This window comes from Pollachius pollachius, assembly GCF_949987615.1.
Source record: "Pollachius pollachius genome assembly, chromosome: 20".
Taxonomy (NCBI): Eukaryota; Metazoa; Chordata; class Actinopteri; order Gadiformes; family Gadidae; genus Pollachius; species Pollachius pollachius.
Genome location: NC_136953.1, coordinates 16,642,521 through 16,656,327, shown reverse-complemented (window position 1 = coordinate 16,656,327; position 13,807 = coordinate 16,642,521). Strand labels below are relative to the sequence as shown.

Sequence of the window (13,807 nt, the reverse complement as noted above, 5' to 3'; positions counted from 1 at the left end):
GTTGGCTAGTACGTCTGGAATAATGGGGGCGTTCTTTTTGACACGCCGCTTAGGCAGCAGTGTGTGTTGGGCTTCAGGGACACCTCGACACTCGGCTAGGACGGATGGAACTAGCAACCTTCCGGTTTCAAGCCAACTCACTCTATCTCGTTAGCCACATGCCGGCTATGAGTAAACTAGTGAATAAATACTGCATGAAAGTACGAGTATGAGTCTATAAAGCCTACCTCTAATCCTCATTGAAAAGACTCATGCAGTTATCCAGAAGCAGAAGCTGTCACCTTACTTGTTGCTTATCCTAACCTCCTTTCCAGATGTGCAAATGTTGATTCTACCTGGTACCTCAGTGATGACTGCAGTTCTCCAATCTACAAGGTTGCTTTCTACGCTGGTTTATCAACTACTCTCGTAGTTCTCCTACTGACCATGGGAGCTCTGTCTGGGTACCTCTACTTCAACAAGCAACGACAGAACCGGTAGGCTGATGCTTTTCGCTCCTACCATCAAATCAGCTGTAGGTAAAGTTAAAGAGCTTTTGTTTTTGGTGTAATTTTCTAGAAATTACATGAAGTGCAATGTGAGAACATCTGTTTGAAGTTGACACGCGTTCGTTGTGAATTTGCATGCTTCACACCAACTAGGTGGCTGCCATACTTTTATTGGGCGAAACAAGACAACGGATGCAGGGTGGTGGTGGTGGTGTTGAAAGCCTGTTTATTGTAGAAGTTTGTAGTCAAAGGGGACATATTATACCACCAGGTGTGAGTGTGATTAGCCTTACAAGCGTATCAACAATCTGCCCCATATGACATCACTAGTGGGCGTGTCCACTAGTGATGTCATATGGGGACACGCCCACTAGGGATGTCATATGAGGCAGATTTTTGATACGGCTTGTAAGGCCAATCACACTGACACCTGGTGGTATAATATGTCCCCTTTAATGATAGGTGGAGGAAGTACTCAGACCACGTACTTCAGCAAAAGTTAAGATACCTAGTGTAAAATATTACTCAAGTAAAAGTGGAAGTACCACCTTTAAACGTCGACTTGAGTAAAATTATAAAAGTATTTGGCTTTAAATGTACTTAAAGCTAGGGTGGGTAATTTTGGAGAAAACAGCCGTTGAGATTCCGTTGTGTTCTCTCTGGTCCCTCCCTGCCACGCGCTACCTGCTGTAGCTCCTCCCCCCGAACGTCAGTTATGCGCGTTCATGTGAATTCAGTTACATTGACAGGAAGACGAAACACCATTGCAACAACGTTATAACAATACATGGAATATCATATGCTACACTTCCCTCGCTGTGCTTATCTTGGCAGTTGTGTCAAAATAGCTTTTACACAAACGTGACTCGGACATTATCCACAGTTGAGTTGAGGCCTAGGCGACGTGTGAGCACAATCTCTGTGTTATTCCGACAGGTTAGTGTGACCATAACTAACATATAAAACGGACCGGAAAAGAACCATGGGCCGATGCAAGACATCCTACGGAACCGTATTGAAACGGTTACATTACAGAACCGTAATGTAATAGTTATCGTGGCTCTGCCTATTAAAAAACCATACCAGCCGACACTTTACATATTCTTCACAATATATCATGGAGAGATATCGCTATTCCTTACCTGTCTATAAGAAATGTAGCCATCTCAGCGTCCGATTTTACGTTTCTCAGGTCACGTAACTCTCTCCATCGCTCATAAGCCACGCCAATGTTTACTCTGGTTTTATTTCGAGCTCTCTCCGCCTCCCTTTTAGTAGCTGTCCTTTCAACAAGTGTCTTTCCTCTTTTTTTCGCTGTCTTAGCGGTGTTAGTTGTTGGTATCCGGGGAATGGGAAATTTAGGGGCCGTTGATGAAGACATTGGTATTCATTTGTTGTCGCCGTAGTAGTGCAAAACTGTCAGACTGCTAGGCTCGTGAACGCTCACGCAGGGACGCACCAACGTCGTTGCCAAGGTGAACGGACAGTCCCACAGCCAATAAGAACGGAGAATCAGAGCCTCGCTTTGATTGGTCAAAGTGTACATGAGTGGTGGCAATTTTTGGGGGCGGCACACAGGCAGGGGAGAGCAAAGTGATGAGCAGATATTCTCAGAGTACTTCACCTACATATAGCTGACTGGCTATTATGACAGTTTTGCCAAATATTACAGTAAAAAAATTACCCACCCAAGCTTTAAGTATCAAAAGTAAAAGTAATTTGGTGTAATGTAATTCCAATGTCTTGCTATGTCCTTTATACAACCATTTAAGGTTAAAAGAAACCTCACCAACACCAGGGTTAGGGTAAATACAAATGTGTAAATACAAATACAATGTTTTCTATTTGTGATATCTGGTACTGATATAATTTGAAATTATCATAATTACCTCAATGTGTTTGATTGGACGGCGAATTCTTGAAAGAGGAAATCATATGCTTCTTAAACAGACAGAGAAGGCACTTAAAAATGAACGAGTCTTCTTCCTTTCCACTACTTCAAATAGTTTGCTTAAATATGGCCATGGGGTCTCAATTTCAATATCTGGCGCTTCTTCCATTATTATGTGTTGGCTATAAACGTCAAACGTGACAGTGAAATTTGAAGGCTAAACAGACATACGAGGACAGAAGCAAAAGTTGTTAGAAACCCGCCCAAACTGCAGGAATCACGATGTGTTCTGTCACTTTATTGTCTATGGTCAGGCATGCTGCACACAGATACACACACACACACACACACACACACACACACATGGCGAACACCAAGCGCAGACAGACAGACACGTGCGCACAATGAAATCCACGTGCGCAGGGGGCACGCGCAGGCACAAACACACAAACACACACAAACACCCTTGCGCGCAGGGGCCAAGCGCAGACAGACACACACGTGCGCACAATCACACACACAACATGCATGTCTTGGAAAGGAACGTTGAAAGGAACGACAGGTTTTTCGAATGGAGTGGAGTAAAATGTATGATTTTCCCCTACGAAATGTAGTTGTATAAAAGTACAAAGTCTCACAAAAGAATGATTCTCAAGTAAAGTACAGATACGAATAAAGTTACTTAAGTACGATAAAGAATTACTTCGTTACTGTCCACCACACATGGCCTGGTGCTCCAAGTTGCCATGCAGGAGATCTCTCCCTGTGTGGTGATGGCTGGTGTAACCGGTGCATACTGATTACTGTGGTGTGCAGCCTCACCCGGCCTCACCTGCTCCAGAGTCCATTCCGACTGGGCCAGGTGAGGCTGCTTCAACCAGCCATCATCCACACACACGCCCACGTAGTTATCTCTCAGATCTTACCTACAGCACCATTAAAAAATGCAAACTTCTTTCTTGTGGATCCATTAGAATAGCTTTCATGTCTGTCCTACTCGTTCTCTGCAGCAAGAGAGACGTCAGAGAGTCGCTGGTGAACGAGTTGCTGGAGGAAGACGTGGTCTGGCCTAAATCTAGCGATCATCTCCCTGCACCTTCAGGTAATGACTATGAAGACGTAGCCCAGTCCAGCATGTACGCCATCTAAAGTCTGTTTCTTTATTTTTACCGAAACATGTTCTAGATAAAAGGTGTTTGTTTATTATGGATAAAGTTAGTTGAGGTAAGCTTTTTACAGGGTTCACTGAGAGTTGATGCTGAAGTGTATCTCTGTTTTCAAGGAATGTACAGTAACCCCTCCTTCAGCGCTGACCCGACCAACCACCAGGGCCACTACCTCATCCAGACCCCGCCGCGGGGAACTGCCGCTCCGACCAGGGGCGACCAGGACGCAGTATCCTCTACCGGCGCCTCCGAATCACCACAGAACCAGCTATCAATAAATCAGCCAGTAAGGACACACAGTTAGACTTGGGAAACCCCCACACAGCTAGCATTTACAACCCCCCAAACCGCTAGCCTTAAGAACCCTCCACACAGCTAGCCTTTACAACCCCCCACACAGCTAGCCTTTACAACCCCCCAAACCGCTAGCCTTAAGAACCCTCCACACAGCTAGCCTTTAGAACCCCCCACACAGCTAGCCTTTAGAACCCCCCAAACAGCTAGCCTTAAGAACCCCCCATACAGCTAGCCTTAAGAACCCTCCACACAGCTAGCCTTTAGAACCCCCCACACAGCTAGCCTTTAGAACCCCCCAAACAGCTAGCCTTTAGAACCCCCCACACAGCTAGCCTTTACAACCCCCCCCAAACAGCTAGCGTTTAGATCCAAGATGGAACCCCCAACACAGCTAGCCTTTAGAACCAGGATGGAACCCCCACACAGCTAGCCTTTAAAACCAAGATGGAACCCCCCACCCAGCTAGCCTTTAGAACCAAGATGGAACCCCCACACAGCTAGCCTTTAGAACCAATATGGAGCCCCCCACACAGCTAGCCCTTAGAACCAAGATGGCCGCTAGGTGAATAAGGCCATTTGTTGTGAAAACAAGCCGATACCCAGGATAATTATATCCTTTGCTTTAACCTTTATCTCCAGATGCAGATCCGTCGGCCCCAGATCACGTTGGGGGGGAACCAGCCGCGGGACCCGCCCGCCAGCTGGAATTAGTGTACCGGTCCCCTGAGGACGAGGAAATTTATTTATCAAATGCCCAGTTCAACAAAGTCCTGCTCTGCTGTCCTAAAGTCTGGAGACGAAGGGCTCCAGGGAGACATGATGTATGATGTACGTAATAATGTTATTTTAGAAATGTAATAAAGAATTGAGAAAGTGAGAGGTTATCTGTTTTTTGAGAACTAATCCTAATGACGTTTTTTTCAAAGCAACGTTATTGAATGTATTTTCAATTATAAACTTCGACCAAATTCAAGAAAGTGTCTCCGCCCCAGAGTCCAATAGCACTGGGCCAGGTGAAGCTGCTTCTCCCAGCCATCCTCCACCCCCCCCCCGACAGGGCCGAGTCCACACACCCACCAAACGTCCTGTAGGGCCACTCTGTTTCGCTCCTCTTTTCCATAAGTGCACCACTTGTCAGAGTAAGTTTTTTTTAGCGATGAGACAGGATAACTTTCTCTTAAATGTTTAATTAGAAAACGCAAAATCATAATATCAAACACAAGGTCAAAGTAGTGTGTTGCTTCCCACCGTATCTGACTCCAACTCAGCAAAGTTAAAGTCCAACCCTAATAATTAGTATTAGTTAATACCAAACAGAGAAGTCATATTTATATAAATGTTAATACAAATGTAGAAATGTATTTATCTTGTATATATCACTAAATTATGCATTTTAGACTAATATAAACCCTGTAAATAATAATACAATCATCATTACCAATCATTATTTTTTTAAATAACTTATTAAACAATGAGTTCTTCTTTGGCCCCTACACTGTTCCCTCACCCAACAACGTACAACATGGAGGATCAACAATACTGCTCTTTCTGGGGGGTCAAGTGACGATGGCTGACTAAGAGACGCGATTCGCTGAGCTCCCGCTCCCACACATTCATTCTTTTTTTTTGCAATTTTATGCGCCCATTTCAGTTCATTCATAACTGGATCAGTATAAAAACCAAAGACTACAAGAGAGGTGTCCCACTTGAGATTTGAACAATGTCGAAACTTCAATCACGAAAGACGGCTGCCAGCCAAGTGAATTCGACTTCTATCCAAGCCAACTCTCCACAGAGAAGCGACGAAACGCTATCAGACACCACAGCTCTGACTCGCGAGGTAACAGATCAATTCAGCGACATTAAAGACAAGAAGATATCTGGCACTCTGGAAAAAATATCCACAACTTTGGAAAATCTATCCAAACGCATCATCGAGATGGAACAACGGATATCAGATGTCGGGCCTGAGGCAAGACTAATCATAGCAGAGAAAAAAAATTAAGAGTTGACAGATGGCATGGATGATATGGAGGGCAGACCTGGCCCCAAAAAAAGGCTCTTGCGGTTAGGCTCTTAGGCAGAGATAGCACAGGCGCACAACAATTTGAAACCAAAGTGATAAGTAAAATAATGAAGGAATCAGGAACTATACTCTGTGAGTGTCAAAATACTTCAATGTTGAAAATAACTTTTTTTGAGGGGATAAATCTCCCTACCTTATCTCGTATTGAGGAGAAACCCCCCACAGTCACACCGTGGTACCGAAAGACATTTACGTTTTTTCCTATGGAACGCCTTGAGGCTTTTATTAGGAGGCTTTTATTATATTTAGCAACCCTTAATTGATTATCTTCCTGATGATATTGTTGACCTACTACAGAAAGGGTGCCCATGCTTTGTTTTCACCAATAGATCATAGACATCTTTTTCTCATTTCTTTTCACTTTTTTATGCATTATTATCTTGCTCTCTCCTTTGACAACTTGTGTGTATATAAATACAACCCATGTATGTTAATTCATTTATTTACCCTTGTGTTATAGTTTGACAATATCTGTGCTATCTGTCCTCTGTATGTTAATCAATTAAATAAAATATTGTTAAAAAAATCTTTCTGCCCAAGCCGCTTTCGTCTATCTCCCCCGGGGTTTGAGGCAGGGCCGTAGAAAGAGCTCGTCTGGTGCTGCAGTTGTGTCAGGCTCCCAGACCCCATCTAGCCCAGACTATTGATACATGTCAAACCTTTTTCTTATGAATGTTCGTGTGATCCGCAAGTGAGAGTAAAGTTTATTCTGTATTGTATGGTTGTTCCTATTAAGAGATGTTTGTGATTATAAATATCCCTTCAAAAGTCATGCGCTTTCCTTAACCGATGATTACGAATAATTGGTCAATCACTAAAGACCAATGCAAACCAAATCCATTTTTGAAGAAGTGATACATAACACATACATTGTCGGTTAAACGATTTTGAATTTTGAATTCTATTCTTAACACAGATTAATCATTATAGCATCCCTACTCTTTAGGATTGGTTGCCTTGCCCTGGCCTTTCCTAAAACCTTTGCCCCTTTCAGGAAGGACTTTTATTAACCTGTTACCATCATCAAATATATAATCTCAACTTGGCCGGTATTTCGTTTGATTACTTTATGGGTGTGGTGCATACTCCCTTTTCCTTATTACACGAAATATCTAGGAGGCACAGGAGGAAAATGCATATTCCACACCGGAGCTCGTCGGGATCCCGCCGGACGCGCTCAAACAAGGGATTACTCTCTCTTTTTTTTTTCATGAGGAACCGTTTCTCCACGGCTAACTTCAGAAAGGCTGCGGGCCGCGATGGCCTCTACTTCTCGTAGGAGCATCTGGGTGGTGCTCACCTGGGTGCTGGTCCTCTGTGGACTGCTGGTGGAGGGTGAGCGTTTCATGTTGTAGATAATGGAGGAGATGGTGGAAGGAGGAAGAAATGTAGCGTATCAATGAGTAGGCTTTATCGGTTAAATACAAAGCAAACAAGGTGTTTCAACCGATGAGCAATAAAGGCATAAAATATGAAATACGGCGATTTGAAGAGGCTTGATGCCAGGGTATCTATAGAGCAGCAAATACCAATACATATATCATATGTATTTATATATTGATTGAATCTCTCTCTATATATATAAAGGGAGAGATATATACAGTATATACTAATGTATATATTTTATTGTATTTTTAAATATATATATATAGATACTGTATATAAATAAATTACTATAGATCTCTCTCTCTATATCTATACATGATATATAAATAACTGTACCGATTACCCTTACTGTACCGACAGTGAGATATTGTTTTCAGTTGGTCTCATTGATTTACGCTGAGGTTAGAACGCAAGGTTGTGCAGGCAGTTTTGCCAGATTGGGCAGTTTTTTTTCGCTCAATTGGCCTACTTTTTAAGACGTTCAGGCAGCGTTGCCAGATTGGACGATTGTCCCGCCCAATTGGATAACTTTTAATGACGTTAGGCTGGGAAAAATGAGCATAAGGCGAGTACATACAATTTCGGCTATTTCAGATTCTTCAGTTCAATTCCTTTTATATTTCTGCATGTTTAGCAATGTTTTGCGCTTTTCATTCAGCTGTCAACTTATTTGTTTCCAACCATTTACATTTTCTTAAATGGTGTGCATGTTTACATTGTTTACTCCATTTAGACTTTTGAACTCTGTTCAAATCCCTTCCCTTGACTTAAGCCATTTAACGTTTCTTGTCTTAATCTATATGGCTTCATTATAAAATATTTTCAACCTCGCTTTGTACTACAGCACTCAACGCATTTTCTCCAGGAAATTCATTTTCTAGTTGTTACTATTATTATTTTACACATGGCATAGCCTACTACAGTTTTCATTCTTGCAGCCCTTATGGAAAAAAAAATGTTTCCACATTCATATGCTATTTCTAAGTTTCACACGTATGAACAATCTTTTACATCATCATCTTTAAATTAGTTTGCATGTTTGTGCTGTGTATAGCCTACGTGTGTGTAAGCTTATGTTACAGTTCTGACCTGCCTAGGCACGTCAAAATAGCAACACCAACTGTGCTTTCAGCTAAGGAAACAGATCAGACACTGAGAATTGATGAAAACTGAAGGCAGAAATAACTTTGTGCCAATAACAGGGAAACACACACTGCCATGTTTTATACTTGGTGCGCCTCAATCTCAACCTTCCCTTTAGCCCTTAATTATATTTATTAGCCAAAATTGATATTGTGTATGTGACCTGTGGGAGTGTGCGGGGAGGGTGGTTTCAGCAGCCTCAGCCGGCCGAGTCTGATTGGACTCTGGGGCTGGGTGCGGCTGCACACCTGTTGCTCGTTGACCAATCAGTGTGCACTGGGCTGATCTCCTGGATGGCAGCGGAGCCCCAGGCCTTGTTCAGTATCAAACCTTTACCTTAACACCACCACCCTGCGTCCATGGCCAGGATAAGTCACCTAGGAGGCGTGGAGTAGCTACCTAGCTGGTGTGTAGTATGGACATTTGCTCCATCAATATAACCACATGTTAGTTGATATGGCTTTCTCTGTTACCGTTGGATAAGTTCAGGTCATCAGTGGATTCGTTTGAAAGTTTATGAGCAAGGTAGGCAACACTTTTGATCTTCAAAGAATACAGAAGAGGTAAGAGTGCTGTTTACAACAATATCAGTTTTAGGATTCAGGTGAATCGTTAATATTAAGACATGTTTATATTGCATTAGTGGCGATGCAAACGGTTCCAGTAGTCCACATATCAAGGTGCTAAGGTCAACAGTTTCTAAACTGCGCCAGCTATGGTACAGCTCAGTGAAGAGCTCCACACATTCACAGGCTGACCATGCACTCATTCTAACCTTTAAATAAGAAAGAGCTTGTTCCTCTCTCCAGACCAACAGCCATAAGTTCTCACCCCCTCTGGTGCAGGCCACGACCCCTCTCTAGTGTGAGTGCTTGGGTAACATCGTCATGATTATGTGAGTGTCATCTTTGTGGTACAATCCTCTTGCTTCTCAGTCACATCTATACTAACGTCATCCACAAGATTAACATCCGAGCAGGTCAATGTGTACGGCTCTGTGGCGCAATGGATATGGCCCTGAACACTCACCAATGCACTGGCCACGAACCTTCCTCAAAGGCTAGTTCGAGCCCCGTGCATGAGTCGCATTGTGTTCAAGTTCTGCTGTTTGAGGCCAGTGCGTTAAGGACATCGTGTTCAAGTCCTGTTCAGGATAGCATTGTGTGATTCTAAGTTGCACTGTCTCGTTTGTGAGATTATCATCTTCTTAAGTGATGTCTATTCTGACATCAACGTATATGCGTATAACTTCCTAGAATCTCACTCTGTGCGTCTCGGCCGTGTGTTGGAGAGAGTCGGTGTACCCTGTCTGAAAATGTAAACACATCTGAATTCCGCAAATTGATTAATGTGAATTAAGTCATTTAGAAAAATCAATTAAGACAGTTATACACAATCATCCGTTCACCATACATTATTTCCCACAAAACCTGCAATGGCAGGGATTGAACACATGTCTCCAGAACAGATAGGTAACAGATCTATCACCTGCGCCACAGAGGCACCAGCAAGAATTTGGTGAGAGGTCATGAATGACTTTACAATTCATGTGCTATCGGTTCAAAATATCCAATATGTTTGAAGGTTGTTGTGACTTGAACCCAGGTCTGAAGTGCTTATGATCGTCTACCCTTATTAACATCAAGACACTCCACTTGACCACAGACATGATAGCTTTAACAAGGTCGAAGTCATATTTGACACATTATATTCACATGACATAGATTCCTATATGAAGTCAACTATGAGTATAACTTCCGAACTTTTCATTCTGTGCGTCTCGGTGGTGAACCGGAGGTAGTCGATGCACATCTAACCTCAACCGAGATCTGGAGACATGGGTTTAAGTCCCGGCCAGCACAGTCTCCTTGAAACTTCTGGGAGAGAAGTAGGGAGATAACATTTTAACTTTATTAAGTTTAGAACCTTTGACCAATAAGGTGAGGTCTGGGGGACTGGTTAGCTGGGAATGAGTGCACTCATTCACAGCCATCCAGTCCCCCCAGACAGTCATTCCCACCCACCCATTCATTCGAATTACCGTCTGGGCAAATAGATTAATGTGAATTAAGTCATTCACAGCAATCAATTCACACAGACAATAATTCACAATCATCTGTTCACCATACATTCATTCCCACAAAACCTGCCAAGGCAGGAATCAAACACGTCTCCAGAACAGATAGGTAACAGCTCTGTCACCTGCACCACAGAGGCACCAGCAAGGATTTGGTGAGAGGTCATAATTGACTTTACAATTCGCGTGACATCGGTTCAAAATAGCCAATATGTCTGAAGAGTGTGTTGATGCTGGGACTTAAACCCAGAACACATGTCTCCAGAACAGATTCAGACAAAAATGTACCAACACTACCAACTGCGCCACAAAGGCACCAGCAAAGACTTGGTAAGAGGTTATAATTGAATTTACTATTCTCGTGACATTGGATCAAAAGATATATTACGTTTGATTCAGAGGGTTATTGGTGGGACTTCAACCCAGGTCTGCAGTGCACGTCAGTCCTGATAAATGTCAGAACACTCCACTTGACCACAGACATGCTAGCCATAACGTAGTCGAAGTTAGATTTGACACGTTATATTCACATGACATTGGTTCCTAAATGACGTCAACTATAAGTATAACTTTGGAGCATCTCACTCTGTGCGTCTCGTTGGTGTACCGGAGAGAGTCGATGTACACCTAATCTCAAATTGGGTCTAGAGGCATGGGTTCACGTCCCGGGAACCACACTCTCCTTCTAACTGCTATAAGGGAAGTAGGGGGATAAAACGAGATTTAAAAAATCAACTTTGCGGTGGGTGCAACGATGCATGTGTTAATAAATTAAATTGCACTGTTTGCTATGTAGGGCTGTAACTCTCTTTCTACATGAACAAATCTCATGGTTGAAAGATGTATGAGCCGGCTTTATTGCTTCACTTTGCGTCAAACTTCGAGTGCAGATATGAGACAGAGATCTTCTAGATGATACACTGTTGAAAGATTATTTTTACATTTAACTGACTTAATACTTAAGGTTCCAGCGACAATGATCAAATACAGAATGTACAGAAGTATATGTAGATTAACATCTAAGACAAAATATGTCAGAAATATTGCTCTAATCATCTTTATTGTCATACATATTATCGGTCACATTAATATTAAATTCTGTACGGCGAAAAAAAATACTTATAAGTGTAAAATAATTACTTTTCTGTACAGGGACTTCAACTGAAAAATCTACGCTTCCAACTTCAACAGACGGAACAGTAACATCTGACCAATTGGCTTCTCAAGCAACGGTTCAAACTTCAACATCAGAACTATTGACTTCTGCATCCACAGTTCTGACTTCCACAGAGGGACAATTGGCTTCTGCATCAACAGTTCCCATTTCAACAGATGGACCATTGAATTCTCCAACGACAGTTCTGACTTCAACAAATGGACCACTGACCTCTGCATTCACAGTTCTTACTTCAACAGATGGACCATTGACCTCTACATCCACAGTTATGACTTCAACAAATGGACAATTGACATCTGCATCCACAGTTCGGACTTCAACAGATGGAACATTGACTTCGGACCCACTGACTTCTCAAACTACGGTTCAAACTTCAACAGCAGAGCCATCGACTTCTGCATCCACAGTTCTGACTTCAACAGATGGACCATTGACTTCTTCATCCACAGTTCTGACTTCAACAGATGGAATAGTGACTTCTGACCCACTGACTTCTCAAACTGTTGTTCAAACTTCAACATCAGAGCAATTGACTTCTGCATCCACAGTTCTGACTTCAACAGATGGAATAGTGAGTTCTGACCCACTGACTTCTCAAACTACTGTTCAAACTTCAACATCAGAGCCATCGACTTCTGCATCCACAGTTCTGACTTCAACAGCAGAACCATTGACTTCTGCATCCACAGTTCTGACTTCAACAGATGGAATACTTACTTCTGACACACTGACTTCTCAAACTACTGTTCAAACTTCAACATCAGAGCCATCGACTTCTGATGTCACAGTTTTGACTTCAACAGCAGAACCATTGACTTCTGCATCCACAGTTTTGATTTCAACAGATCAATCATTGACTTCTGCATCCACAGTTCTGACTTCCGCAGATGGACCAACGACTTCTTTATCAACTGTTCCCATTTCAACAGATGGACCGTTGACTTCTCCAACGACAGTTCTGACTTCAACAAATGGACCATTGACCTCTTCATTCACAGTTCTTACTTCAACAGATGGACCATTGACCTCTACATCAACAGTTCTGACTTCAACAGATGGATCACTTACAACTGACCCACTGACTTCTCAAACTACTGTTCAAACATCAACAGCAGATCCATCGACTTCTGCATCCATAGTTCTGACTTCAACGGATGGAACAGTGACATCAGCATCCACAGATATGACTTCAACGAATGCACAATTGACTTCTGCATCCACAGATATGACTTCAACAGCAGAGCCATCGACTTCTGCATCCACAGCGCTGACTTCAACAGATGGACCATTGACTTCTGCATCAACAGTTGTGACTTCAACAGATGGAACAGTGACTTCTGCATCCACAGTTTTGACTTCAACAGATGGACCTCTGACCTCTGCATCCACACTTCTGACTTCAACAGATGGAATAGTGACTTCTGACCCACTGACTTCTCAAACTACTGTTCAAACTTCAACATCAGAGCAATTGACTTCTGCATCCACAGTTCTGACTTCAACAGATGGAATAGTGACTTCTGACCCACTGACTTCTCAAACTACTATTCAAACTTCAACATCAGAGCAATTGACTTCTGGATCCACAGTTCTGACTTCAACAGCAGAGCCATCGACTTCTGCATCCACAGTTCTGACTTCAACAGATGGACCATTGACTTCTGTATCAACAGTTCTGACTTCAACAAATGGACCATTGACCTCTGCATCTACACTTCTTACTTCAACAGATGGACAATTGACATCTGACCCACTGACTTCTCAAACTACTGTTCAAACTTCAACAGCAGATCCATCGACTTCTCCATCCACAGTTCTGACCTCAACGGATGGAACACTGACTTCTGCATCAACAGTTCTGACTTCAACAAATGGACCATTGACCTCTGCATCTACACTTCTTACTTCAACAGATGGACCATTGACATCTGACCCACTGACTTCTCAAACTACTGTTCAAATTTCAACAGCAGATCCATCGACTTCTGCATCCACAGTTCTGACTTCACCGGATAGAACATTAACTTCTGCATCCACAGTTATGACTTCAACAAATGGACAATTGACATCTGCATCCACGGTTCTGACTTCAACAG

The 13,807-nt window shown here is 42.6% G+C and overlaps 1 protein-coding gene across 1 annotated transcript; it reads left to right on the top strand.

Annotated features, from left to right (window-relative positions):
* Positions 1-381: 381 nt before the first annotated feature.
* LOC307090963 (uncharacterized protein) lies at positions 382-4,623 on the top strand. The gene is made up of 4 exons (XM_079757771.1): positions 382-476; positions 3,390-3,481; positions 3,662-3,831; positions 4,482-4,623. Exons 1-4 carry the CDS (start codon positions 427-429, stop codon positions 4,551-4,553), a joined length of 384 nt encoding a protein of 127 aa, XP_079613897.1. The 5' UTR covers positions 382-426; the 3' UTR covers positions 4,554-4,623.
* The last annotated feature ends 9,184 nt before the right edge of the window (positions 4,624-13,807 follow it).